A 27,851-nucleotide genomic window follows, 5' to 3' on the forward strand; every position below is an offset into this window, starting at 1 on the left:
GTAGAGATATCACACAACTGCCTTCTTTCTGTGTGTCTCACTCCTTTTCCATTTTTTTTTTAAGATTTTTTTTTTTTGATGTGGCCATTTTAAGAGTCTTTATTGAATTTGTAACGATATTCTGTTTTATGTTTTGGTTTTTTGGCCACAAGCCATGTGGGATCTTAGCTTCCTGACCAGAGATCAAACCTGCACCCACTGCATTGGAGGGTGAAGTCTTAATCATTGGGTAGCCTGGGAAGTCCCCTTGCTCTTCTTACTCAAGGAAGCCAGTCATATTGGATTAAGGGCCAACCTACTCCAGTATGACCTCATCCTAACTAATTACATCTTCAATAACACTATTGCCAAATAAGGTCACATTCTAAAGTACTGGGGGTTAGGACTTTTTTTTGTGGTTGAGGGTCATTTTTAGATATTCATGTTAAATATGTTTTTGAGGGTTTTTTTCCAATTCAACTTATAACAAGAATGTTGATAGAAATTGCTCAAAAAAGAATTCTGTGGTCAAATGAATTTGAAAAACACATTTCAAATACCATGACGGTAGGATTCTTGGCTGTAGTACTTGCGGGTGTGTGTTTTGGGGGGGGGGCTTTAATTTGTACGGTTTCTCAGACATGTTTGAATACTGGCTCCTTTTTACTGTGGGATTAACATTCTGTGTGACATATGCATCTCACGCCGGATAGGAGACCCCAGCACCCTGGTAAGGACCCTCCCTGCTCTTCTGTCCCTTACCTGCTGTGTGTCCTCAAGACAACTCTTTTCTTCTCTGAGCATAAGTGTCCTTACATCTTGAGAGTTTCACAGAAGGAACAGTATACTGTCCTCTATGGGTTTCTTGTAACAGATGCATTAAATGAGATCGAGATCGGCTGAAACACGCCTCGGAGAATACCTGGAACAGACGTTTACTTAATAGTAGTTGCCTTTATGTTCACCAGACAGTTTCAAATTTCTTGGCATTTTTATTAAGCATTTTGAGGCTCTCAGGAATAATTCCTAAGCCAGGACAATTTCCATGAGTAAGGCTTTCTTTTTCACTTTCGCCTTCCTTTTGCCATTTTTCTCCCTTTAGGAGAATGTTTTCCTTTTTGGTAATAAAAATTGACCCTCAGGTAAATATGCAACCCAACTGTACTTATGGTAAGTCTCCAACATTAGCAAAGAATGGGTTGTTTCAAGCTGCAGTTCCTTATTCCGATCTTCCACCCCAGTGAGGAGAAGAGGATGTGATCACGAGATCGCCCGCAGAGGGGAAATTGTGAAAAGGACCTTGCTCTAGAAAAGCAGCCCACAACTGCCACAGCTCTCAGAGGAGGGTGAGCTTCTGAGACGACTCATCTGTAAGGGCACCTGGCTCTCTGTCCATCCGACATGGAACCAAAGCGGATCAGAGAGGGCTATCTTGTGAAGAAGGTAAGCAAAGTGTCACCTGCGATGGTGACCCTGGGCATAGGGTGGGGGAGGATTGGGGTCCAGCTTTGAATTTTCTACTGCTGAAATAGGAGAGTACTGCAGGTTGTGGAAGGTTGTGGGGAGAAGCAGTATGCATTCCACTGCCTTCTGGTTCTTATAGGTGGAAGGTTCCATCCCAGGTGTCAGCACAGCTTGATTATGTGGGACTGAGAATTCCAGAATGCAGGGTCTGGAAATCCTTCATGTTTTAGAGCATCCTTTTCAAGAGTCATGCCTGTGTGTTATGCCAGAAGACTCAAACTCTTCGGCTATAGAGGTTATTACTAGGAGAAACTACTCATTTGTTAGTTAAATTCTTCCTCCCCCTTTTTATTTTTTTGGAAAGGAAGAAGAAGCGAATGATTAAAGATGAGCTGATATAGTGATACAGTAATGGTAGCTTATTTATCTTTTTTTATTGGACTGAAATCTCTTTATTCGCAGTTCTTAGTCAATTTGTATAACATGCTGTTAAGATGGTAGGTAGATACACCATTTTAAAGTCTAGGAAATAGAGACAGGAGTTTACTCAAAAAAGCTTAGTTTCAATGGTTAGGCATCAGGAAACTGAATTTCATTAGCACTGCTGGTTTGTCTTCTGATGGTGGGTGTGTGCCGCGTCACTGTGAATCTTCCCAGGAGGGTAAGTTCTCACATAGGTTTGTTGGCATCCTGTGGACAACACCTTTATGAGCAAGTAACTCACACTGACCCAAGTGAGCTCAGGGTGTTAGAAGTGAACCAAATTCAGTACATTCCTTTAGAGGCCCAGTTTTTTAATTGATGGAGTGCATAGTGGGACTCTGTTTAGGCCATTCATTGTTTAACCTGAATTTTAGCCTGAAGTGTTCTACTAAGAGGGGGTCAAACTGCTCACATTGCTGCCTGATTCTGTTTTGATTTAAATCTAGAAGGGACCTTAGACCATCTGACCTCATTCCCTCATTCCCTCATTTCCACAAGAGTAAGCTGAGACCCAGAAGCTGGTGACTGCTCAAAGTCACATGGCTGTGACAGTGTTGGGATCAGAAACTTACTCCCTGTCTCCTGGCACTGAGCCTGTCTCCAGTACACTGGGATCTTCAGAGTAAATTCAGCCTAAATTAGGGTTTGTAATGTGTCTGTGGTTGTGAGAGTTACAAGTAAGGTCCGGAGAATAAATGAGCCCTCAGCTGGTATTCTGTCTCATTAGCCATATTTTGAAACATCCTTTGGAAAAGATGCACATATATACACAGAGGTGTATGTAGATACTTTGCAGTAGGCTCTAATAATCTCTTTGAGAACCAGTACTAATTAATGTTGCTATTTCTTTCCTGCTTGCTTAGGCTAGTATCCTGGCAAGAGCAGGTGAATGGCAACATTTTCTGCAAAGGTTTTCTGTTTGTTTTAAAAACAATTTAAGCATCTTGTAATTAAATTGCTCTTATATTGTACACTTGTATTTTTAACTCTATAAATTAGTTTCTCAGAGAGAATAAGTGACTTGCCCATATCCAGCAACTGATAAGAGGACAATCTGGGATTCAAACCCAGGCTTGCCTAACTGCAAAGCCTACCACCATCTCGTTGATCCCAGGAAGCCTTCTGAAAGGCAGGTTTCCCCAGTCAGCTAAAGGGAGGTGAGATGAACTTTGCAGAGCCAGAGTGGGGCCTGGACAAATTGGACTGTGGGCAAGAGTGTATGCAATGACGTCAACCTCTCTTTGTCTCTGATTAGGGGGTTACTTCAGACAATAAGCATAAACATATTTTGGAGGTCCTTGAGAGCATACCACTGATTTGGATATGTTTGTAATCATAGCTTAAAAGAAGAGAGAGGAGCAGGTTATATGCAACCAATAACTTAGACTCCACCAAGTCACCTCCCAAACTAACCTCATTTCTACACAATTTATAGAATGAACTGTTGTTTCTATGACAACCAATCCAGGCATCATGTTGAGTGGAAGGACTGGTCCAAAGAGTGTATTAGGAATTTAGGTGGCCTGTGAGGCTGGGAAAAGCACAGGAATAGGAGTGGTTAGAGAGAGGACAAGGGACTTTTTTAGGAAAGAAAATGGCTGGAAAAGACGGAAGCAGAAGGAGGAAAGCCTGGGGCAAAACAGAGAGCAGGACTCAGTGGTCTCTGCCCAGCAATTCTTCCAAACCTTGTCTTCCAGATACCGTGAAATAATCCCCTATGATCTGCACCCATTGAATTATCATTGTCAGAGTAGCCAGCATATGTGGCCCTTACCTTGTAGCAGGGATAGATCTAACCATTTAATGCACTTTATGTACATTTAATGGGTACAACCACTACCTTTACTTTATGGAAGAGGAAAGTAAGATCTGACTTTCATGGACTGTAGCCATGAGATTTCCCAGGCAAGAGTACTGGAGTGGGTTGCTATTTCCTTCTCCAGGGGATCTTCCCGATCCAGGAATTGAACCCACGTTTTCTGCATTAGCAGGCAGATTCATTACCACCGAGCCACCGGAAGGTGAGGTACAGAGGTAAAAGGCCTTGCCTAAGGTCACGCAGCTACTAAGTGGCAGAGCTGGACTGGAACCCAGCGGTGTGATCCCAGTGTCACAGAAAGCCGTGCCTAACCATGTTCTATGTGGCCCTCATGGGCTCAGACTGCAGTGATTTTCTTTCCCAAAGTGCCATTGTTGTGATGGGTGGTACCCAGGAGAACCTTAGGCTAGAATGACTTCACAGTATTGCCTACAAAACTATGTTATCTTATCTGCCTATATGGTAACCATTTTTTGAGCATCTACTACAAGCTAGGTGTATTATCTCATTAAGTGTATTATCTCATTTAATCTTTATAGCAATGGGAAATTGGTACTATATTATTTTCATTTTACAAGCGAGGAGAGTAAGGTTTGGAAAAAAATGAAGTAACTTGCCTAAGGCTATGTAACCTGGAAGAGACAAAGTTGAAATTTGAACCTAAACCCCTAAAACCCCAGAAACCATGCTATTAAACATTTGTGTCATCTCTCTATTGCTAACCTAATATGTTTTCACTGAGAAATTGTCCAACCTGGAAAAGTTTATTTATATAAAAAAATATACTGCTGAACAAATTAGTTTCCTTGCCTTCAAAGTATTCAAACAGGAACAAAATGACCACTGATCTGGGATGTTAAACCCATGATGTCATGGATCAGACTGGATGACTAAATGATGCCATCTATGATGTAGCAGAAATAAGGACTTCATTGACTGTAACACCAAACTTAAAATAACGTTTCCCACGAGCATGGGAGAATAGTGATACTGACTCATAGTTCTGCTTTAGTTCAATATGTAGTTTTGACCATCAAATAGTTTTCCTTTGAATTCTAGCTGTATGTCAACATGGGAAAAGAGAAGTTTGAGGAAAAGGAGAAGTGAAGAGAGGTGTTTGGGAGGGGCTTCCACACAAAATCAAGCTTCTCCACCTTCAACAATGAGTCATGACTTCTTTCTGTGAAATTGTCCATGTGTAGGAAGACCTGTCTCAGTTTGTGCATTATCACACTGACCTGGAGTTGCAGGTCAAGGTCACTCTCTCCCCGGTTAGACTGTGAGCATTTGAGAGTAAAGATAGCATTTTGTTCACTTTTTTACCACAATACAAAGGCAAGTGTCTGAAATGTGGGGGCTGCTTTATCATTTGTAGAGAAACCAATTAGCAGGGCAAAGGCTAACAGAGTTTTGCCAAGAGAATACACTGGTCATAGCAAACATCCTCCTCCAACAACACAAGAGAAGACTCTACACATGGACATCACCAGATGGTCAACACAGAAATCAGATTGATTATATTCTTTGCAGCCGAAAATGGAGAAGCTCTATGCAGTCAGCAAAAACAAGACCGGGAGCTGACTGTGGCTTAGATCATGAACTCCTTCTTGCCAAATTGACTTAAAGTGAAGGAAGTAGGGAAAACCTCTAGACCATTCAGGTATGACATAAATCAAATCCCTTATGATTATATAGTGGAAGTAACAAATAGATTTAAGGGACTAGATCTGATAGACAGAGTGCCTGAAGAACTATGGACAGAGGTTCCTGACATTGTATAGGAGGTAGAGATCAAGACCACGCCCCAAAAAAGAAATGCAAAAGACAAAATGGTTGTCTGAGAAGGCCTTACAAAGTGCTGTGAATAGAAGAGAAGGGAAAGGCAAAGGAGAAAAGGAAAGGTAAACCCATTTGAATGCAGAGTTCCAAAGAATAGCAAGGAGAGATAAGAAACTCTTCCTCAGCGATCAATGCAAAGAAATAGAGGAAAACAACAGAATGGGAAAGACTAGAGATCTCTTCAAGAAAATTAGAGATACCAAGGGAACATTTCATGCAAAGATAGCCTCAATAAGGGACAGAAATGGTATGAACCTAACAGAAGCTATTAAGAAGAGGTGGCAAGAATACACAGAAGAACTATATGAAAAAGATCTTCATGACCCAGATAATTATGATGGTGTGATCACTCACCTAGAGCCAGACATCCTGGAATGTGAAGTCAAGTGGGCCTTAGGAAGCATCACTCTGAACAAAGCTAGTGGAGGTGATGGAATTTCAGCTGAGCTATTTCAAATCCTAAAAGATGATGCTGTGAAAGTGCTGCACTCAATATGCCAGCAAATTTGGAAAACTCAGCAGTGGACACAGGACTGGAAAAGGTCAGTTTTCATTCCAATCATTAAGAAAGGCAATGCCAAAGAATGCTCAAACTACTGCACAATTGCACTCATCTCACACGCTAGCAAATTAATGCTCAAAATTCTCCAAGTTAGGCTTCAACAGGATGTTAACTGTGAACTTCCAGAGGTTCAAGCTGGATTTAGAAAAGACAGAGAAACCAGAGATCAGATTGTCAACATCCACCAACATCCGGAGAAAAATAGTTGGGACTAGGAATTGGGGCAGAAAGCAAAGAACTAAAGAGCCTCTTGATGAAAGTGGAAGAGGAGAGTGAAAAAGCTGGCTTAAAATTCAACATTCAGAAAACTGAGATCATGGCATCTGGTCCCATCACTTCATGGCAAATAGATGGGGAAACAATGGAAACAATGAGAGACTTTATTTTTTTGGGCTCCAAAATCACTGCAGATGGTGACTGCAGCCGTGAAATTAAAAAACGCTTGCTCCTTGGAAGAAAAGCTATGACCAACCTAGACAGCATGTTAAAAAGCAGAGACATTACTTTGCCAACAAAGGTGAGTCTAGTCAGAGCTATGATTTTTCCAGTAGTCATGTATGGATGTGAGAGCTGGACTATGAAGAAAGTTGAGCCCCGAAGAATTGATGCTTTTGAACTGTGGTGTTGGAAAGGATTCTTGGGAGTCTCTTGGACTGCAGGGAGATCCAACCAGCCCATCCTAAAGGAGATTAGTCCTGGGTGTTCATTGGAAGGACTGATGCTGAAGCTGAAACTCCAGTACTTTGGTCACCTGATGGGAAGAACTGATTCGTTGGAAAAGACCCTGATGCTGGGAAAGATTGAAGGCAGGAGAAGGGGATGACAGAGGATGAGATGGTTGGATGGCATCACCAACTCAATGGACATGAGTTTGAATAGGCTCCAGGAGTTGCTGATGGACAGGGAAGGCTGGTGTGCTGCAGTCCATGGGGTCACAAAGAATAGGACATGACTGAGTGACTGAACTGAACTAAACTGTAGAGAAACCAAAATGTAAGGGGTTCGTATTATAGTAACTTAAAAAAATTTCTAATGGAGTCATTTTTAGACAGTCATGTTAAACATGTTTTTGAGGGTTTTGTGGGGGTTGTTTTTTTTATTGTTTTTCTTGCAGATGAGGCCCAAGGGTTCAGATGAGGATAAGGAATTAGAAGACTAAAGGCATAATAGGAACAACAGGTTTTTGGAACAGATGTGTAGAATCTGAGGATTGAAAGGAATGTGAAGTATTTTGATAAGTATTTAATTGAACTTCTCATCTGTGTCCTGCACTTCTTTTACTAATCTGTTCACAAACATGCTAGAAGACCTCTTGTGCCAGGGAACTCACTAATTTGACTTTCTCCTGTAAGTTATGCAGTAAACTGTTTTTTTTCCCTGAAACTTTCACCTGCTGGGACTTCAAAACAAGTCAGTGTTTCACACCTCTGAAGACAGCCCTCATGTACTCTGTCTGTCCCCTTTTGAGCTCAAACTTGTGAGTTCCAATAATTCCCCAAGAGAGATGCCATTTTCTCTATTTAAAAAAAAAAATTTCATTGGCATATAGAACAGGCTTCACTTGATCTGCCACTTCGAGGTTTCTGGAGCTCAGTTTCATCCTCCAGGTATATCTATATGGTTAGTCAATCAGTCGTGTCCGACTCTTTTGTGACCCCGTGGACTGTAGCTCTCCAGGCCCCTCCGTCCACAGGATTTCCTAGGCAAGAATACTGGAGTGAGTTGCTGTTTCCTTCTCCAGGGGATCTTCCCGACCCAGGGTTCAAACTAGTGCCTCTAGGGTCTCCTGCACTGCAGGTGAATTCTTTACCTACTGAGCCATCACGAAAGCCCTGGGGTATATCTATAAACACAGACTTACAGAGACTAGGTAGGTTTTATTGGATGCTTACTATGTTCTGGATATTGCCCTTAGCAATTTACATAGATTATTTCAGTTAATCTGCCAGTCATCCTAAGAAATATGTAGTAGCATTATTCCCATTTGCCAGATGTAGCAAATGAGGTTTAAACATTCCTCAAGTTCACATTCCAAGAATGAGGCAGAGCTGGGATTTGAGTTTGGGCCACCTATTCCATGGTCACTACTGGTTAGGCTCCATCTAAAGTTAGAGCCTTTCTTACTTTCCTATGCTTCTATTTATATAGCCCACAATTGACATCAGTCATTTTGACATCCCACATCAAAGTGCTGACTCATAGAGCTTCTTTTTGTCCTCCACATGCCAATTTCCCCAAATCTTCATATATTTTATAAATCTTTTAAAAAGACACATTGAAGAACAAGATTACATTTTATTTAATTTGCATTTGTTTGAATGCTATTGAAGCAGTGCATTTCTACATTTATTGGATCCAGATGTTTTTCTCTTAAAAATTGACTGCTTAAAAAAAAATTGACTGCTTATATTGTTTGTCCATCTAAAAAAATTGATAGGGTTTGTATATTTCTTATTGATTCTAAAGGGTTGAAAATATATTAAGGATATTAATCTTTAATTATATGGTAATTTGTTATAAGTATCTACGCCTTTTAATTTGTTTTTCAGTTGTTCAGGGATTTTATTGTTATTGTTGCTGTTTGTTCATTTGTTTTCTCATTGTACAAAAATTCAATTTTTTTATATGGTCAAATATCTTGACCTTTAAGTTTTCTTTTCTCGGTGTCATGTAGTGTCAGACTTTTATGCACGAAACTGGCCATTTCCATGATGATGTACAGTGACTCACTGGGAAACTTTAAATTTGATTCAGCACCTAAAACCTGCCAATTCTGACACATAATTGTATAGATTTTGGCCTATAGTGAAAGAAAACAGACATGTGCCACATATATATTTATTTATATGGATAAACCTTATATATGTACAGTGTCATAAAGCATATCTTTTATATATGATCATGCTATGATGTGATTTGTGATTTAGATATGTTTTATGATTGATGGAGTCACAAAGAGTCAGGCATGACTGAGTAACTAAGTACATAAACACACACACATGATTTTATACACACACACACACACACACACACACACACACATATATATGAGGTTATGTATATAGCTGGCTAAGTGACCTAAAAATTGATTTAGATTCCAATATGACTGAAATTTATGTGAGAACCAGAATGAAGATGGCATCTAAGAGGAAGTGGAAAGAAGATAAAGTTGGGTATCAGGAGACCTGGATTATTATTTTGGTCTCACGTTAATAGGTCGAGTGTACTAGACTCAGTTACTTAAACTAGCTTCAACTTTCCTACTTGTGTGATGAGGGTGATGGTAGATGATACTAAATGTCTTTCTAGCATGGACACTCTGTGATCACACTTCCAGGTTTGCTGTTGTGTGAGCACCGAGATAGTTAAGGACAGAGAAGGGTAAATACAGGGATCGTGGAGGGGAGGGGCTGTCAGGTTACTCCAGGGAGAAGCTGGCAGATGCAGAGAGTGATGGCCCATCATGCTAACCTAACTAACCACTGCCAAGGCTGGAAGAAAATCCCCACTTCATAAGCTCTCCGGATTTCTCTTGTTTTTTTACCAATATCAGCCTCCTCAATGAGCACAATGGCCCTGAATCCCAAATGACACTCTCCACCGAGTGAGCAGACAGACCCCGAGGCTACATTTGAATTAGGAGAGCACAAACTCATTTTGAACAGTTGGCTGCATAGTAGTTTTATTTAAACTGTCTACAGAAGGAATGCAGTGTTGGCTGACTTCTCATTTTATGCCAGTGCCAAGGTCAAAAGCCCTGAGTGACTCTGGCATTTATAAATCTTTGATAGGTGTGAAGTAGAATCTAAAATTTGAGCCGTGAAAGGCGTTTCAGCAGTCATCTGGTCCAACTTCTACTCCTAGCTCTGTCAGTAGGTCTTTCACTAGTTTCAGATACTTGATTTTTTTAGACTTGTCTATATATTTCCCTAAAAGCACATCCCAAATTTTAATAAGTAGTAGTGTCATATTGTTAATTTGTTACTCTTCCTCAATTATTTTGAAAAATTTCAAACTCACAGAGAACTGGAAAAAATAGTGCAGTTAGCTATATACTCTTTCCCTAGATTTATTAATTGTTAATGCATGGCTACATTTACCTTATCACTCCATATTCCTATATAAATATATACACATATTTTTTTTTGCTGAGATATTTGGCAATAAGTTTCAGACATCTTGCTCCCTTGTGCCTAAGTGTATCGACATATATATTCTAAGAATTAGAACATTCTCCACAGTTTTCTTAATTGAATGTACTATATTGCTCTCCTGCCAGCCATATATGGGAGTTCCAGTTACCATCTTTGTGAAGTCTTGCTTTTCTCAATCTTTCAGAATTTTAGCTGCTCTAGTGTGTGTGCAGAGGTATTTCATTGTGGTTTTAATCTGAGTTTCCCTGATGGATTGTGATATTGAACATATTTTCAGAGTCTTTTTGGATACCATCTCTAATGAAATGCCTCTTCCAGTTTTTTGCCCATTAAAAAATAGATAATTTGCATTTTTTTTCTGATTGATTTGCAGGAGTGTTTTATATTCTGAGTTTGTCTCCAGTAGATGTAAAATAGAAAGACATTTGATTGAAATTATTTCATGTATTGGCATAGCGTCTGACCTTGCCCATTTTTTTAAAAAAGGGAAATAATCCAGTGTTAGCATGAATAGTTATTCTGCCTTTACAGAAAAGAGATCGTGTGTTTTAATTAGAAACTTTTTTTTCAGTAACTAAAACAAAGGAAACACTTGGACCAGCAAAATGATTGTTCCATGAGTACTTATCTTCTTTGCATAAATAGTCTTCCTTTTGGGCAACTGGACCTTTATATAGAGGCTCTTGGTATTTTAAGATAAGCAGCAGGATCTTCTGGGAACTGGTTGATAATACCATTTTTGTGGTAGTCATGACAGGGTGACAATCAGGAGTTCAAAGATGAGAGGCGAAGAACACTATTCTCTTCTTTTTCCAAAGTCCGCCTAAAATATAGACAAGAAAGAGAGACTTCCTAGTCAGAATGGTTATCTGTTACTCAAGGCGCAGTTGGCATCAACCCAAACTGAAAACTTTTGAAGAATTGACATGATAGCATCCTGCTGGCATCAGAGACCATTCTGAAAGTGATTTTCATCCCTCCTAGCCATGCCTATACACAAGGCTGTGCTCTGAGTCTCTTGTTGACATTCATACTCAGATAAAATCTGATTCGACCAAAGGATGGAAGTAAGTGGAGCTTCCATGCTGCCATTAATGGCACATGCTACTGATGGTGGCGCTTTTCCAGTGAGTCCAGCTTCAAGCACCAGCTACTACGCAGTCTGAGTTGGCACTTGAGGTAGATTCTTTTGCCATCCTTAAGTTGAACTGAAAACAATGGGCAGGGTTAGGAGCAGAAAATACGCTGCAGAAAGTCAGTCTGAAACACACAAGAAGGAGAGTTGAGATCCATACCATATTCCCTTGTAATGACCCAGGAGAGGCTTATGGGCTAATGATAGATGTGTATACATTTTATATTAAAAATTTTAAAGAAGTTCCAGAAGAATGGCATTCCCCTCCTCCCCTGGTCACACAAATGTGGGTCACCTGCATCCACACTGGCCAAAGTTAGGCTGTGTACCAAACCCTGTGGCATCTACAGAAGAGCTTTAGAAAACATCCTTACCCGGATCTTTCTGTTGGCATTCACAGGGGAGCATGTTCAACTCTTGGAAAGCCATGTGGGTTGTATTGTTAGAAGATGGAATTGAATTCTATAAGAAGAAGAGTGACAACAGCCCCAAAGGAATGATTCCCTTGAAAGGAAGCACTCTGACTAGCCCTTGTCAGGACTTTGGAAAAAGGATGGTGAGTTGACGTCGTTAACTGTGATGAACACTTTGTCAGGCGCTGCCCTCTGCATAGCCTACTAATGTGAATGGAGCTCCCTGGGCCAGTCCCTCTCCGCACCACTCATCCTGCACCCTGGGCATTTGGGTCTTTCTTGGCTAGTCATTTCCAGAACAGGGATGGCTCAACTCCTGTGCTTCATAAACGCCCTCACACCCTTGAAAGGAGTCATTCCTAATGGGATGTGTTTTGATTTCAGTTTGTGTTTAAGGTCACTACGACCAAACAGCAGGACCACTTCTTCCAGGCAGCATTCCTGGAGGAGAGAGATGGCTGGGTTCGGGACATCAAGAAGGCCACTAAATGCATTGAAGGAGGCCAGAAGTTTGCGAGAAAATCCACCAGGAGGTCCATTCGACTGCCGGAAACGATTGACTTAGGGTGACTTTCTATGATTACTTTCCTTCACCCTTCCTTCCTTCCACCCCACTCCTTGAGGCAATCTCGCAGCAGACCCTACTCCAAGGCCTGCTTTGGGCACCTTCGAAGGCTGTGCACACCCTTACCAGTCCTTAGTACTTGCACTTGATGTCCTAAGATGTTTACCTGGCTCTGAAGGAGTGATCGTGGTGTCTCCAAAGCCTAAAAGCTGAGAGGAGGCATGGGAATTCCCTCATGTCTGTGTAATCTTTGCAGAGGGAGGGACAGGGAGAAGGAGAGATAGAGAAAAAGGAGGGAGGAGAGAAAGAGATAATACATCATTGCATTTATAAAATAGCTATAGTAAATTACTCTTAAAAGAAAGCTTTGGGATCTATACATAGGTAGGAAAAGATACGAGCTATGTGTCCAAGCAAGTAAGATTTTTCAAGTTCAAGTTCACACATTCAGCAGGCGTGAATCTCTCTCCTAGGCAGAAATCATTTGTGTCCCGACCTAGCTTAGTGACCTCTGATGTTGACTGGTGATAGTGGACAGGTGATAGTTGTTGCCTAAAGATTGATATCACTTAAGTCCCTTTCTTTAGGAGTGTCTTTATTTTTTACTGGCTTTTGCTTTTATGTGGCACGTACCCTGTAACAGGAGCTTTGCCAGGAAGAATTTCATATTGACTACTTACAGCATCCATCCAGGATTTTGTTTACCAAATGCAGGGAGTCCCTAGGAGGAGAATGGAAAAAGCCCCATGCACACCTAATGCAGGATTTGGCAGGTCATAGGAGTTTGATGAAGTTTGCATACTGAGCTTAGAGAGAATGAGCACTTTCTCTCACCAAGAAAACTTTCTGGTAAAGACCCAAGAGGAGTTGCCTAGTCCAGCTGTAGCTGCTGGGTGGGTGGTCCCTGTGACTGCATTTCTGGCCACAACCGTCAGAGCTAAGTGGGAATGATGTTTGTGCTACATGGAGCCACAAGACACACAAAATTGTTGCTTGCAATTTTTCTGATAAGGTTATCTTTATTATTCAAGGACAAAAATGAGAACATCTCACTATTTTGTTTTATCTCTTATAAATTTTAGGATAAAGTATAAGTTTAGTTAAAACGTTCACTTTCTCGGGACTTCCCTGATGGTCTGGTGGTTAAGACTTCTTCTAATGCCAGGGGTGCGAGTTTGATCCCTGGTTACAGAGCTAAGATACCACATACCTTGCAGCCAAAAAACTGAAACATTAAAAAAAGAAGCAATATTGTAAAAAATTCAATAAAGACTTTAAAAATGGTCCACATTAAAAAAAAAAGAAACTTTAACCCCTTGTCACTTCCCCCTGCTGCTGCTGCTAAGTCACTTTAGTTGTGTCTGACTCTGTGCGACCCCATAGACGGCAGCCCACCAGGCTCCCCGGTCCCTGGGATTCTCCAGGCAAGAACACTGGAGTGGGTTGCCATTTCCTTCTCCAATGCATGAAAGTGAAAAGTGAAAGTGAAGTCGCTCACCCCTACACCCCACCAAAACACATTCACTTTCTTGGAGTCAAATGTCTACAACGGATGGTCTCTTAAAGGGTACAAAGAACTGGGACATGAATATTGAGGCCTGAGAACCTTTAATCTTTGACATATAACTGGGGACAACTCTCCATCTCAGATACTAAAAGTTAAATCAACAGAATTGAGTGAATTTGAGAGCTATTAAATACCTTCCCAGTACATTTTGCCGAATGCTGTGCAGACCACAGAGTTCATGCAAGTATGAACTCTGCCTTCTAATGACCTACTTATGATCCAGTGGAGAGATTAGGCTCAGGTTTCACCTGGGGAAGGGGAAGCTTGTGCTCAGGACCAGCCCCTCCAAGCTGGCGAGTCCAAGAGGACGGGCTATACTGAACCGCTCCTGCTCATCTGTGTGTTTTCATCTGTGCAGTGCCTTGTATTTGTCCATGAAAGACACTGAAAAAGGAGTAAAAGAACTGAACCTAGAGAAGGACAAGAAGATTTTCAATCACTGCTTCACAGGTAAAAGGTCTTGTGGGTCTGATGTGGGGCTTCTGGGGAGGGCAATATGGAGGTCTTGCTTAGCCTTGAGTGTGTGTGGGGGGACGTGGAGTGAGGTGGGGGGTTTGATGTCATGGAACACAGACCGGTGGACCTGATCATTGGACTTCCCCAGCATGGAAAGAAAGAAAGGTAGGCCCATACTTTGTGGTTCAAGGTAAAATCTTAGAAGTTCCAGCTATATCAGTCAAAGGGTCACTTTTCCCCAGAAAATGGCAGGATGTTGAAATAGACATAGAGTTGAGCAAGATGATAAATAAGGATCAAGACACTGAATGTTAGATTTAAGTGACAATATTAGGGATGTCTGAGGCTGCATAATGTTTTGTTGTTCAGTCGCTAAGCTGTGTCCGACTCTCTGTGACTCCATGGACTGTAACATGCCAGGCTCCCCTGTCCTTCACTATCTCCCAATGACTCAAATTCATGTCCATTGAGTCATTCTTAAAAGAGGTATGTAATTACCTCCCTACCTCTTTTACAGGGTCACTGCAAGGATTAAAAGCAGAAATGCACTATTAATTAGTTTTTCCTTCCAAAGAAAACCGGGCAAAGCCTTTTGTATATGAAATTCACGAAAGGTGCACTTATCAACTAACTGCTTTCACTCTTGTTTCAAAGATGGTATACCTTACTGGTTTGATGACCTGGGGCTTGTTAAGTTGATTCTTTGGTTGGCTATATTTGTACAGTATATATTATAGAGCACAGGGAACTATACTCAGTATTTTGTAATAATGTATAAGTATATTTAATAACATAAATTTATATATATGTAATATATATAAATGTTTGAAAGAAATTTGTTTTATTTATTTACTTTTATTGAAGTATGGTTACTTTACAATATTGTGTTTGTTTTAGGTGTATAGAGCAGTGATTCAGTTATACATGTACACACACATATATGTATTCTTTTTCAGATTCTTTTCCCTTATATGTTATTACAAAATACTGAGTATAGTTCCCTGTACTATACAATAGGTCCTTGTTGGTTGTACAAAATATTTTTAATACAGAGCTTCATTGTAGCCTGCTAAGAATCCAGTTAGTGGGTCAATTTCATTTTATTCTTCTCACAGTCCTCCCTTGATTCAGAAGCCTGACTGAATGACTTCTCAAGGTCCCTGCTAGACCCTGCAAAGGTGTGACATTCGATGTAAGGGATGACATCAAATTCTAAATTAGGACATACACATACTAGCACATGCTGTTTTCTGCTTAAAAACTTGCAACAGCTCCTCATTGTCAAATTCTTAATGTGCCATCAAAGCTCTCCCCACGCACCCTGTGCCTTCCTCTCTTGTCTTCTCTTGTCCTCTGTCCACCAGCCCCTCTCCCACCATCTCCCAGCAGGGAGCCCTCATGCCTGTTTGAGTCTGTCCACACTGCTGCTGCCTCAGCTCCTGCTGGTTCCTCTGGCCCCTGCCTAAGCAAATGCTTGACAAACACTGTCACTTCCTCTGTGAAACAGTACCCATTGCCCCACCCAGCCCTCCACGCCTTCCTGCAGATTTGACCCAGCAGCTCCACTGCACTGACCCCACGGCAAGGCACTTGTTACAACACTTACTCATTACCCAGATCTCCCTTTTAGACTCCCCCGGGGGAGCCTCCCCAATAGCCATTACTGAACTTAGCTCTCAGCAGAAGTTCTGGGTCATCAATGGAAGAAATGAGTGGGTTAGTAAAAACGATTTCTTTACGCATGCATTGCTCCTTAAGGAGCATGTAGATGTTTTTTAAAACTGTTTACATGGTTCCTCTTGTTTGTATCTATCTCACTAATTTCATTTTTCCTTTTTGGAGTAACAGAGACGATGAAATAAGTAAGACACCTGGGTGCCCTGCAGCTCTCTAGGGTCAACTGTCAGTGCCTTGTTCTTTGAAAAAGAGAGTTAACCTTCTTTCTGATGGTCCCATCCAGGTAACTGTGTCATTGACTGGCTGGTTTCCAATAAGTCCGTTCGGAACCGCCAGGAAGGCCTCGTGATCGCCTCCTCCTTGCTCAATGAAGGGTACCTGCAGCCCGCTGGAGACCTCTCCAAGAACGCGGTGGATGGAACTGCTGAAAACCCTTTCCTGGACAACCCTGATGCCTTCTACTACTTTGTGAGTGAGGGAGCTCCCCATCTACTCCTCTGGGCGTGGGGGTTGACCTGGGTGGGTTCTAGGTTGATTTCAGTTCATATCTGCTGATGTGAAAGAAAGCACCTAGCCCTACAGCTTTGGTCCATGTCCTTGACTTGACAGCTGTCCCTCTCCAAAATGTCTATCACATCCAGTGAATTAGTCTAAAGGAAAATACTGTTTACTTGAATAGTTTCATTTTTGTTTAAAAATTTGCTGTATTTATTTTTATTTTAAGCAAGGACTTTCTTTTGTAAAAGCTTATTAGGCCCAAGAACATGCCAGGTGGGCCTTCCCTGGTGGCTCAGTGGTAAAGAATCTGCCTGCCAATGCAGGAGATGAGGGGTCAATCCCTGGGTCGAGAAGATCCCCTGGAGAAGGAAATGGCGACCCGCTCCAGTATTCTTGCTTGGGAAATCCCAAGGACAGAGGAGCCTGGTGGGCTACAGTCCATGGGGTCATGAAGAGTTGGATGTGACTTAAGGACTGAGCACATGCCAGGCACCCACTTAGTCAAAGTAGATCCAGTAATGGAAGGAAAAATAACCGGCAAAATTATGGCCCCTGGGAGTCCAAATATACATTGAAATACGTGACTCAATACAAAATATGTTCATCCTTATTCCTTCCCCCTGTCATCATGGATACCTCCAGTGGCATGCTTTCCCACAGACTGGGAAACACTGTACAGTACAACATGGACTTAAACTTGGGTCACATGAGCCATCCGGCAACAGTGGATTTCTAGGGGGATTCTGGCAATTTTATTTCTATTTGGGGTCAGAGCACTAAAGTAAGGAAGCTACTTATAAAAATGAAGTGAATGTACCAAAGAGAGTTTCATTTCACTTTGGGGAAGTTCCTCTGTCAGAATTTTTTTTTTCTTTGCAGAATTTCAACCTGGTTGTTTATAGCTATTTAAATGTAGGACTCTAAAAAAAAATGTAGGTCTAAAAATACCGAGCACAGTGGCTTGTGTGATTCATTGGTCTCGTGTAGCTGAGCAAGGCCCAGTTCCTGCCTGAACTCAGAGGATGTGGCTGGACCTGGGCTCTTGGTCTCTTAAAGTGGGGGAGCTGAGTGGCAGGGGGCATGTGGAGGTTATGTTGTATGCACAGTATCTTATAAACCAGCCAGCTCGCTTTCAGCGGTGTGGCCATGAGGTCCCCGGAGAAGGAAGGCTTTGAAGGGAGAGATGTGCTGAGCTAGACTTCTAATACAGCTTGGGGAACCCAAGAAAATGAAAGTATATTGACAAGATCATACTTGCATGGAGACAAGGGAGCATCTAGCAACAAGAAATAAGCATCTAGGTGGAACTTCCCTGGTGGTCCAGTGGTCAAGACTCTGTGCTTCCACTGCAGGGGGTTCTGGTTTGATTCCTTGTTGGGAAACTAAGATCCCACAGGCTGCATGGTGCAGTCAAAACAAAACAAAACAAAAAAAGAAGAAATAAGCATCTAGAAACAAGAAAAGTTGGGAGGGGAAACAAGCTAACCAAGGAATAGCCTTTAACATTCAGGTTGGGATGTGAATCACAGGGAGAAGGAGTGGCTAGGGGGAAGGGGGAGATGAAGGTGGTATAATTAGCACTATGCCTAAGACTGGAAAAATAAACTGGTTCTTTGGTTCCCCAACAGCCAGACAGTGGGTTCTTCTGTGAAGAGAATTCCAGTGATGATGATGTGATTTTGAGAGAAGAATTCAGAGGAATCGTTATCAAGCAGGGATGTTTACTGAAGCAGGTGAGTGGCCACTATATTCTGCCCTAGGCTTTCTCCCTAACCGGGCCCTGTGTATTCTGTAGGATCAAACGGTATTTTGTATTCTATAGGATCAAATGGTAATTTGTTTGTTTGGTGAATAGTCAACTAGAGAATGAAACTGACCTGGTGAAAGACAGACAAATAGTTAAGTAGATGATCAAAGTGGCATTACGTCAGGAGGACTGAGGCAGGCAGGGCTGAAGCACCTAAAAATAGGGAAGTTTCTATCAGTGTTTCAGGAAAGTGCTGACCTTTTCATTAGTTGGAGATCAGTTGGCAAAGAGATGCCATCCAAAAGACAGAGATGTTTCACAATGAAAGTTCTTCCATTGGCCTGTCCTTCCGCCCTACAAAGTAAGCAGGAAATAGAAGCAAGCCGCACCCAGAAGAGGAACATCATAAACAATTGAGACCAAAAAGTACCATTACAGACTGTGGGGAGGTCACGGTGAGCCCATACCCAGGCCAGCTCTGCAGGAGAGCAACAGACGAAGGTCAAATCCGGTCAGAGGGCATAGACTCAGTCATTATCAGGTGTCAGCAGATACCGGCCACTGTCAGTCTGGGAGACAGGGGCTGGGATGAGCTGAAGAACTCTGGTCAGTTACCAAGTGCAAAGGCCTGGGACACCATGAGGAAGGAGAATCCGATGGCTGGAGCTGAGTGAGGAAGCCAGGGTCAGCACCTGGTAGAGAAGAAGCAATTGAAAAATAAGAATATTCAGAGTGAAACAACTGATGCTAGTATATGTTGTCATAGAAGCCTAAGCTGCTTTATGAGGCCAAGGTCTTGCCCCTTGTGACTGTGCCATGAGCTGTCTCAAAGGCACCGCTCCGTATATGTTAATAAAAGAGAATCTGGCTGCTGCACGATTTCTGTGCATTGTCTATAGATCTCATTGGACTGAGAGATTTGACTTATCTCATGATAGAAGCCTGAACTTCTGGGTGAAGAGGGAGGAACCAAAGTTGAGCATATATTTATGTTTAAAAAGGAGAACTTTGGGTTGACTAAGTATAGATAGAGATTTTTGAGTTTCACTAGAAGTAGAGCATTAATGCGAAAAACTTACCTTCACATTTTATTTTGAGAGAACAGGGTCCTAAGAAATAAAAAAGCCATAGCTTAGAAAGAATTCCAGACTATTCTAATAACTTGTATGCCCACTGACTAGATTAAAGAATGAGCAAAGGAGCAGGGTCAGCCTTACACAGGGTAGGTTCTAGAGGTTGCCCATAGGCAGAGTTTGCCCATCACCTGCTTCCTGCCTGGTTCTGACGAATGTTTGTATGTATATGGCTCTGATCATAGGCTGTTAAGGCAGGAGTCACTTGGGAAGGAGTTTCATTATTTCCTTATGCTATCTTCTATAATTCTATGTTATTATCAGCCATGGACGACTTTTCTTGAATTAATTGATCTGACATGTCTTAATTTAGAGTGGAACCCTGAGAAAACTGAACATGAAGGTTGAATAGGGATAGTTGAAGTCCAGGCTGGACTGGAGTGAGGTCTGGGCAAAGGATGCAATGGAGATGCTGGATGGTCAAAAGTCAGCTGAGGGTTGTGGTGTGAGTGTGTGTTGAAAGTAGTGGGACTAAATGTAGGCTTACTCTTCCATTTTTCTTCATCTTCTTTACGTGGCCGTTGATAGGTACAGGTCAGCCTTCAATAGCTCAGGTGGTGTACATTTGAATCCTTCAGGGATCTGTTAAAATTGCACCCCAGGCCAGTTAAATCAGAGTCTCTCTATGTTACAGGTCCCCAAGAGATTCTGGTGTGTGGCCAATGTAAAGAATTACAGAGTTAACCATTTTCTTAAAAGTTAGTTTATCCTATTGTCAAAATGTCACTGTTTAAATAGTCATAAACCTCCTTTTAACATGAAGAAAACAATTTTTTTTTCATTCAGGAATTTTGTTTTTTTAATATTCCCCCCACCTCTAATTTTTAGGGGAGGGAGAGGGAAGAAAAACCTCTTCTACTTGAATTGATAAGTAAAGTTGCTCAGTTGTGTCCAACTCTTTGCGACACCATGGACTGTAGCCTACCAGGCTCCTCTGTCCATGGGATTTTCCAGGCAAGAGTACTGGGCTGGGTTGCCATTTCCTTCTCCAGGGGATCTTCCTGACCCAGGGATCGAACCCAGGTCTCCAGCATTGCAGACAGATGCTTTACTGGCTGAGCCATAGTCCCCCTTTAATGTTTCTCGTCCCTTATCTCAGTGGTTTATAATCCTAGCTCATAGCAGGATCATCTGAGAGATTTTTGAAAATCTTTTTAAGTACCAAAAAAACTAATCAACCCTGTGTCTTCTGTTGTGAGTTAGCCCGGGTTACCTGGTAGAAGCCTTATCTCAAAAAAGGGCACCTGTGCTCCATACTTCATAGGTGGGAAGGAAATGCATCCACTTGGGGGTCAGTCCCTACCCTCATTCTACCCCCTTCACTGATTCCAGAGGCATTAATTCTGTTTGGGGGACATAGCCAGTTTGAGTATGAATGATACTGGATTATATTCAACATAACCCTCTTTATATAATTCATTCTGTGACTATGATGAATAAAATACCTCATTTCTCAACCACATGTAGATTCTTTGATGAGAAAGGACAATGTTTTATACATACTTTTCTTGTATCTGCTGCGGAGTTCAGCACCCTTAGTCTGTAATAGACAGCAAACATTTTTAGAGTCAACTAAGTTGAATGTAAGTACACCCGTTCCTCAGTACCCACAGAGGACTGGTTCTAGCACCCGCCATGGATACCAAAATCTATGGATGCTCAAGTCCCTTATATAAAATGATGTCGCACATAGAAGATGTTGATAGAGCAACAACAATTCTTGGAAACCCCAGCTGTGCTTGTATTCCTTAAAGTGCCTCAGGAAACACTCAGTCAATGAAAGACAACTCTTCAGCACCTCACACCGTGTGCCAATGAGGACCTCAAGACAATGTGGTAGTTGGCCAGGGTTGGCTGATTTCACATCCTCCTGTACCTTCCTCTTCCACTGACTCCTGAGTACTTGATACTCACCCAGTGATTGTGTAAGAGAACATGATTTGTGTGCCTGTAGGTCTGGCGAAAATGGTGTGGGGCAGTAACCTTAGTGTTCTTAGCCTTTGGGTAACATCAATTAAGGCAAAGAGCAGGGACTCATAAAAAGAATTTTAGAATTGATGCTTTACAAAAGCCATATAATATTGCAGATAGAAATATTCTGTTTTCTCCCATATGACTCTTCAGTGTTTTTGGCTCCATCCTTCAGGCAAGTATAGTGTTCTTTGGAGATGAGCTCCTTGACCAAATGCTCTGCCAAATAACTTAAACCCATTCTTGAAAGTGCTCTGACCTGGCATTATGAAGGAGACATCATTTGCTAAAATCACAGATATTCCATTGCTTTCTATATAAACACAGCGAAAAACTTTGGAAGCTTTCTGTATGTGCCTCTTAATACGCGGTGCTTCAGAAATAACACATAATATTCTTCATGTTGGCAATATGGAAACTATATACTTTCTAATCTAATTTTTTTAACTTCTGGAGTTAAAAGTCACTTGAATTTACTGTAGGAAATCGTAGAATCAGGTTTAGCACAATATTTTAAACAACTACTATCAGCTAATTGAAATAACTGGGTAATTCAAGGCAATTACAAATAGATACGAAGTGGCTCCCACATGCCAGGCGTAGTGCTGGGCATGGGAGGAACAAAGAGAAAGAGACACAAATCCTGCCTCAAAACCCACAGTCTAGACAATGTCAGTGTTTGACATTGGAAGAGTCATTGGTTCTCTAGGGAAGGGCCAAGTCCTGTTCTTCCTCATTGTGTCTGTCACAACCACTACTGCTTCCAATTTCCATTGCTGCTCCCTGCTGTTAGTCTCTACTAATTTTATGTTGGAATTATTGTAATCATTTCTTGATGGTCTTCTTTCTACCTTATTATATTTCCCCTGGCTTTATCTTTAACCCCTAGCTGATCCATCCTATATTTTGTCACCATATTAATCTTCCTAAAATGTTACAGTACTCTTTTTGCTTCCAACTCAAAAACTATCAGTGACGACAACCCCTGTGTCTTATTTTTACTGTCTCCTTCCACTTTTCCAAACTTGCCTCTGCTATACCTCATAACCCTGACTTCTAGCCTGATGGTCTTACTCGCCAGGGTCTGAATACGCCTTAGACATTCCCACCACTGCTTTTTCATTGTCAACAGTCTTCCCACCCACCTCTTTCTCACCCGTCTAACTCCTGTGTGTCCCACATGGATAAGTGAAGATTTTTATGAGGCTCTCTTTGACATGCCAAACCCACAATTATATATCCTTCATTTAAATCCTTTGAAACTAGGACCTACTGAACAGCACAGGGAACTATACTCAATATCTTGTAATAACCTATAATGGAAAGGTATCTAAAAAAGAATAATATACATGTGTGTGTGTATAACTGAATCACTTTGCTGTATACTGGAAACTAACACAACATTGTAAATCAACTATATTTCAATGAAAATTAAAAAAAAACAAATGAAGTTTCCAAATAATAAATAGTAAATTAAGAAAAAATCCTTTGAATCCATATATATGGAATCTAGACAAATGGTACTGAAGAATTTATTTGCAGGGCAGCAATGGAGAAACAGACATAGAGAATAGACATATGGACATGGGGAGAGGGGAGGAGAGGGTGAGATGTATGCAGAGGGTACCATGGACATTTACATTATCATACGTAAAATAAAATGAAAAATCCTTTGAAAAACTCTTATCTATAGAGATTATTTGGTTTGGACATTTGCTATTTTATATTTCCACATAGATTATAAACTCATTGAAGAGCAGGGCCATGTCTTAGATCTCTTGATAGCCCCACATTACCTAACATAGTATGTTATACATGGTGCTGTCTTATATGATGCTAAAGCTGTGAGATGATCTTAGAAATAATTTAACCCACAGTTTAATAACATCTAAATTGTTCATAGGTTCTAGTGCTATTTCTGACAAGGCCTGGGTTGTGGCCTGGATTCTCCTGGAGATAGAATGTCTTTATGCTTTTCTTCTTTCAATTCAACAAGACTTATCCTGTAGGATGTGTAGACTTATCCTGTAGGATGTGTACTGAGTGAGGCTAAAAACTCATCCTTCTGTTTTCTGTGTTGATCCTGGATATAGGGCCATAGGCGGAAGAACTGGAAAGTGAGGAAGTTCATCCTGAGAGAAGACCCTGCCTATTTGCACTACTACGACCCTGCTGGGGTGAGAAACGGTGCTCCATAAAGCCTCCCACGAGAAGCTTGTGCTGCTCCTAATCACGGGGCTGCCCAGGCCCTTCCTGCTCTGCGCCCTTCGTCTTCACCCTCCCTCTTCTTTTTCCTCAACCTGCTCTACCTTTTCCAACCCCTTCTTATTGCAAAGATCTGAGACCTTAGGCTTTGAGGCCAGCAGAATCTCAGGGGATGGAAGAAAATATCATTATATGGTCATTTATTAGATCAACACAACATAACTTTTAATTATTTATCCCAAGCTGATATTTTCAGAGGAACTCAACCAACCCACCACTGTGCTCTTGGTTTAATGTGCAAAAAAGTGATGATTCCTCTTCGAGGACTATTTCGATGAGAGCATCTTTTGAGCCCAATCGTGTAGGCTGTTGACTATTCAGAAGAGGGCTTTTTCCTTGATAAGTTGAGTCATGTCTATCTGGGTTGGGTCCTCAGCTTCTGCAGGGCTCTCTTGATCCCCTCCTATGAGGGTTCTACTACTATGTCTGTTGCTTGGGGCCAAAGGACTCTGGAAACACCTGGCCATTCTCCCATGGGGTGTGATGGTTCGGCCTCCCTACCTGCCCCGGCTGTCACTTTCCTCCAGACGTGAAGCTCAGGTTGACTGGCGTCTCCTCGTCCTCCCCGCCTCCCCACCTCCCCGCTGTGTGAAGTGGGAAGAGGGGTGGAGGATCCAGAACGGGTTCCCTTTAATCTCCTTCCGCTCTTCTCTAAACCACAGTGAGCCTATGTGGCTTTTGCACCAAGAGGATCAAGTATACGCCTATATTTTACTTTGGAAACATAATGAAGGACTCCTTTCTCCTTTAGGGGGAAGATCCCTTGGGAGCGATTCACTTGAGAGGCTGTGTGGTGACCTCAGTGGAGAGCAACCCAGATGGTAAGAATGAATTTTGGGGGGAGAGAGGTGTGTCTCCCTGGGCTCCCTTCCCACACCTGTGCACCCTGAGCCAACAGCAACCAGTCCCTCACTCACTGCCTTACTCAGGCATGAATGAGTTCACTGTCTGGAAACTTCAGAGAGAACCAAAGCTGTTCTCTCTCAACTGCTGCCCTGGCTCTCTGGGTCTTGGGGAGCTGTAGTGGTTTTGTGGATGCCTTGAATAAATCCTAGCACAATGCTGAGAAAAACCCGTCACCTCAGAACCGGCTTGGGTGGGGAGACTTTTTACCTGTAGTGTAGTGCCCAGCCTTCCTCAAAGTGCACCTTTACAGACCAGGAAATGTCCCACAACAAGAGGAACATTTGTGCCGGGAGGCAGTGTGGGGAACAGGAAGTGCTCTGGGGTGATGTTAGGTCTAGGTTACTTAGTTAGGGGCACAATTTTGAGTGAGTTGCCTAACTAAGCTGGGTCTTGGCTCCTTCTCTGAGAATGATGGAGTCCTACCAGCTGACTCTTGGGTCCTGATCACAAGTCTATGATTTGGTGATGAAATGACTGTCGTCTCAGGTGTAGGAATGAGTGAGTAGTGTCAGCAGGAGATGCAGTTCAGAACCCCAGAGCCTGGTTTCTCTTTGTCATTTTGGGCTAGTGATACTGTAGAGGTGGACTGGAAATGCTGCAGCTGCAAATGCCTAGATTTTAACTATTCCTGGATCTGCTCCCTCCCCTCTCCCCTTAGAGTCATCCTTCACTGTCAGGGTGGGGAGTGTGCTCCTTTTTGATCTGAGATGGATGTGTTTTGAGTCTTGCCACAGTATTGGCCAGTTTTCTGCCTTCTGATCTTTCAGTAGAGATGCTCACTTAGGGCTTGATAAAAATTAGTTTAGACTACACTGATGGTACTGGCGGCACATCTTTTTTTTTTTAATTTCTTTTTTAAGAAAACTAATATTGAGGTCCAGCTCTTGGTTTATATTGTGAGTGGAGGAAAGGTACTCACGGACACTATTACAGGTTATCATTATACACTGAGTGCACAGTGAGAAATTTAGTTTGCTTATAAAAGAAAATGTTTCTCCTTGAGTGTTACACTTACTTCTTAAACACACAAACACAATCATACTACATACCTGTCTATATAAGTACTATATATATATATAAATCATACATATATAAGTGTATAAGCATACAATAATGGTAAGTTTGAAAATCACATTTAATTTCCTTAGAACGCTTGGAAAATGGGGATTTCATTGCTTGCAGAAGGAGGGCGAGCTCAGTGGCCTTTCTGATGCCCATGCTCACTGTCATCACTTTCTCTCTCACCAGGCAAGAAGAGTGAAGAAGAGAACCTCTTTGAGATCATCACGGCTGATGAAGTTCACTATTTCCTGCAAGCAGCCACCCCCAAGGAGCGCATCGAGTGGATCAAAGCCATCCAGGTGGCCTCCCGGACGGGGAAGTGAAGACACTCCCTCCCGAGGGAACCACATGGATAAGCTCAGTCCAGGGCCTGGCCACTTCTGCAACAGAAGGCCCAGGGGTGGGATATTGTCATCCTTGGGGGTCCTGAATGTAACTAACCACATGCCGTGTGATGTTTGCCCACACTGACCACATCACTCGTTGAAGCCTCTCTGCCACTCTCTCTGTCCCCTGGGCAGACATGCCAAGCTGTGTAGCCTGGGGATGCTACCTACCCTCTCAAGCCTCAGGTTCCTCCTCTGGAAAATGAAGGAGTTGAACTAGGGGAGTCCTGTCCTCCCTAGCTTCAAAAGCCTGCCAATCTAATACCCATGGCAGGGCAGCTGGAGTCCCTCCATGACCAGGTCCTGGCCTTCAGAACCTGAAACAACTGTTCCTTTAAAGCCTGCCCATCTGTACTAAGCACTAGCACAAGCTTCTTTTGTTCCCTTTTGCTGCCTTCTCCTGCTCTTGGCACAAGTTCATGTATCAACACCAAGGAGAACCCTCTTCTTCCTTCTTTGCCCTCCCCGGAAACTTCCGGACAGCCCATAGTGCAGCGGTGGTTTTTAGCTTGAAGCCTTGTGACTTCAGTCTGGAAAGTTTTGTCTTCTGAGAAAAAGGCCCGAGGAAGCCAGGGGTAGCTGAGGGTCCTCTCGTCTCCCCGAGGCCTCCCAGAGCAGGCGGTTGCACTCTACTGGGGGTTGGTCAGACAAGAAGCTATCTTTGCCTCTTTCCAGAGGGCATTTCTAATTAGGAGCAGGAACTCCAAAACTGTGAGATTCTGATTCATTTGAGTGTTTACAGAAAAAAGTGGCCAGAGGGGTTTTCTCTGTGGGGTCTCTGCTTGGGTGAGGGGGCTGGACAGCTGCCTGATTGAAATGTCCCCTGCCCCAGCCCCTCCCCACCCTCACCCCCACTCCAGCTCCAGAAGGTGTAGGGTCTCGATCACAGGCCAGCTGATGGGATGATGAGTTTATACAAAGACAGCTCTGGAAGGACTTAGCTTGAACATGGAGGCGGCTGTCACATCACACCGTGCCTTCAGTTCTTGAGTTGTTGAGATTGTGGTCATGCCTTAAAGCATGTGCTTTAAGCACAAGCTGTCCCATCTCCTGCTTGGCCAACAAAGGGCCTCATGGGCCCACCATCATTCAGAGGGATCTGATCTAAATTCAGATTGTGTACCTGTTTCCAGTTTTTTTTATTCTGTCTGCCAACTAATGATTCTAAACCAAAATTGAGAAAGAAATTAAATATGTTTGTGAAGGTGTATTTTCCAACTTTTAGACTTTTAATTTTAAGGCCCTAGTGAGGAAAGAAGAGTAGCAAGTTCTTCTTGATTTTATCAGCTCCTTTTTCCCTCCCCCAATTCCACACAATATCCTTGAGGCTATTCTTACCCTCGGATTGTTTTCTCATTGGCCAAGAGGTAAAAGATTACCTTTTCTGTGATTCTTTAGTAAACTATTAGAACATGCACAGTAGTTTTTCTACATTCATGTTAGAAGTATTTATTAATGTGTAGTCAATTTTAAGTTTTGAAATAAATTTGACCATGTTGAGTGTCATCTTGGTGTGATGACTGTGATGTTTTGTCTGTCGTGACTCCTTTTTTACCACCTACTTTCCCTTACTGATTTCCACACCATCTGTCATCTATCAAGTCATCCCTATGAATTTAAAATTGTTTAAAAAACAAAGTCAGTGTATTCTAGGGAGCAAGACGATAGGGAAAATAAAGATAAGGCTTAGGGATTAAAAAGATATATGGACATCTTTCTAGTCCCTAAATCTTTATCACTGATTAAAAAAATAAATTACTTGCATTATAC

At 42.1% G+C, this 27,851-nt stretch overlaps 1 protein-coding gene across 1 annotated transcript; it reads left to right on the forward strand.

Moving 5' to 3' along the window:
• The first annotated feature begins 1,265 nt into the window (after nucleotides 1-1,265).
• Nucleotides 1,266-27,587, forward strand: PLEK (pleckstrin). Its single transcript, XM_020878604.2, has 9 exons — nucleotides 1,266-1,422; nucleotides 11,836-11,991; nucleotides 12,233-12,414; nucleotides 14,339-14,430; nucleotides 16,397-16,581; nucleotides 18,240-18,344; nucleotides 23,556-23,639; nucleotides 24,479-24,548; nucleotides 25,882-27,587. Exons 1-9 carry the CDS (start codon nucleotides 1,381-1,383, stop codon nucleotides 26,016-26,018), a joined length of 1,053 nt encoding a protein of 350 aa, XP_020734263.1. The 5' UTR covers nucleotides 1,266-1,380; the 3' UTR covers nucleotides 26,019-27,587.
• The last annotated feature ends 264 nt before the right edge of the window (nucleotides 27,588-27,851 follow it).

The sequence above is a fragment of the Odocoileus virginianus genome, chromosome 2, assembly GCF_023699985.2.
Source record: "Odocoileus virginianus isolate 20LAN1187 ecotype Illinois chromosome 2, Ovbor_1.2, whole genome shotgun sequence".
Classification (NCBI taxonomy): domain Eukaryota; kingdom Metazoa; phylum Chordata; class Mammalia; order Artiodactyla; family Cervidae; genus Odocoileus; species Odocoileus virginianus.

Bases quoted from the DNA above. Each gene is read 5' to 3' on its own strand.
- PLEK (XM_020878604.2), top strand. From the start codon at position 1,381: ATGGAACCAAAGCGGATCAGAGAGGGCTATCTTGTGAAGAAG. The intron at 12,415-14,338 runs GTGACTTTCTAT...TCATCTGTGCAG, and splicing joins CCGGAAACGATTGACTTAGG to TGCCTTGTATTTGTCCATGA. The intron at 16,582-18,239 runs GTGAGTGAGGGA...GTTCCCCAACAG, and splicing joins CTGATGCCTTCTACTACTTT to CCAGACAGTGGGTTCTTCTG.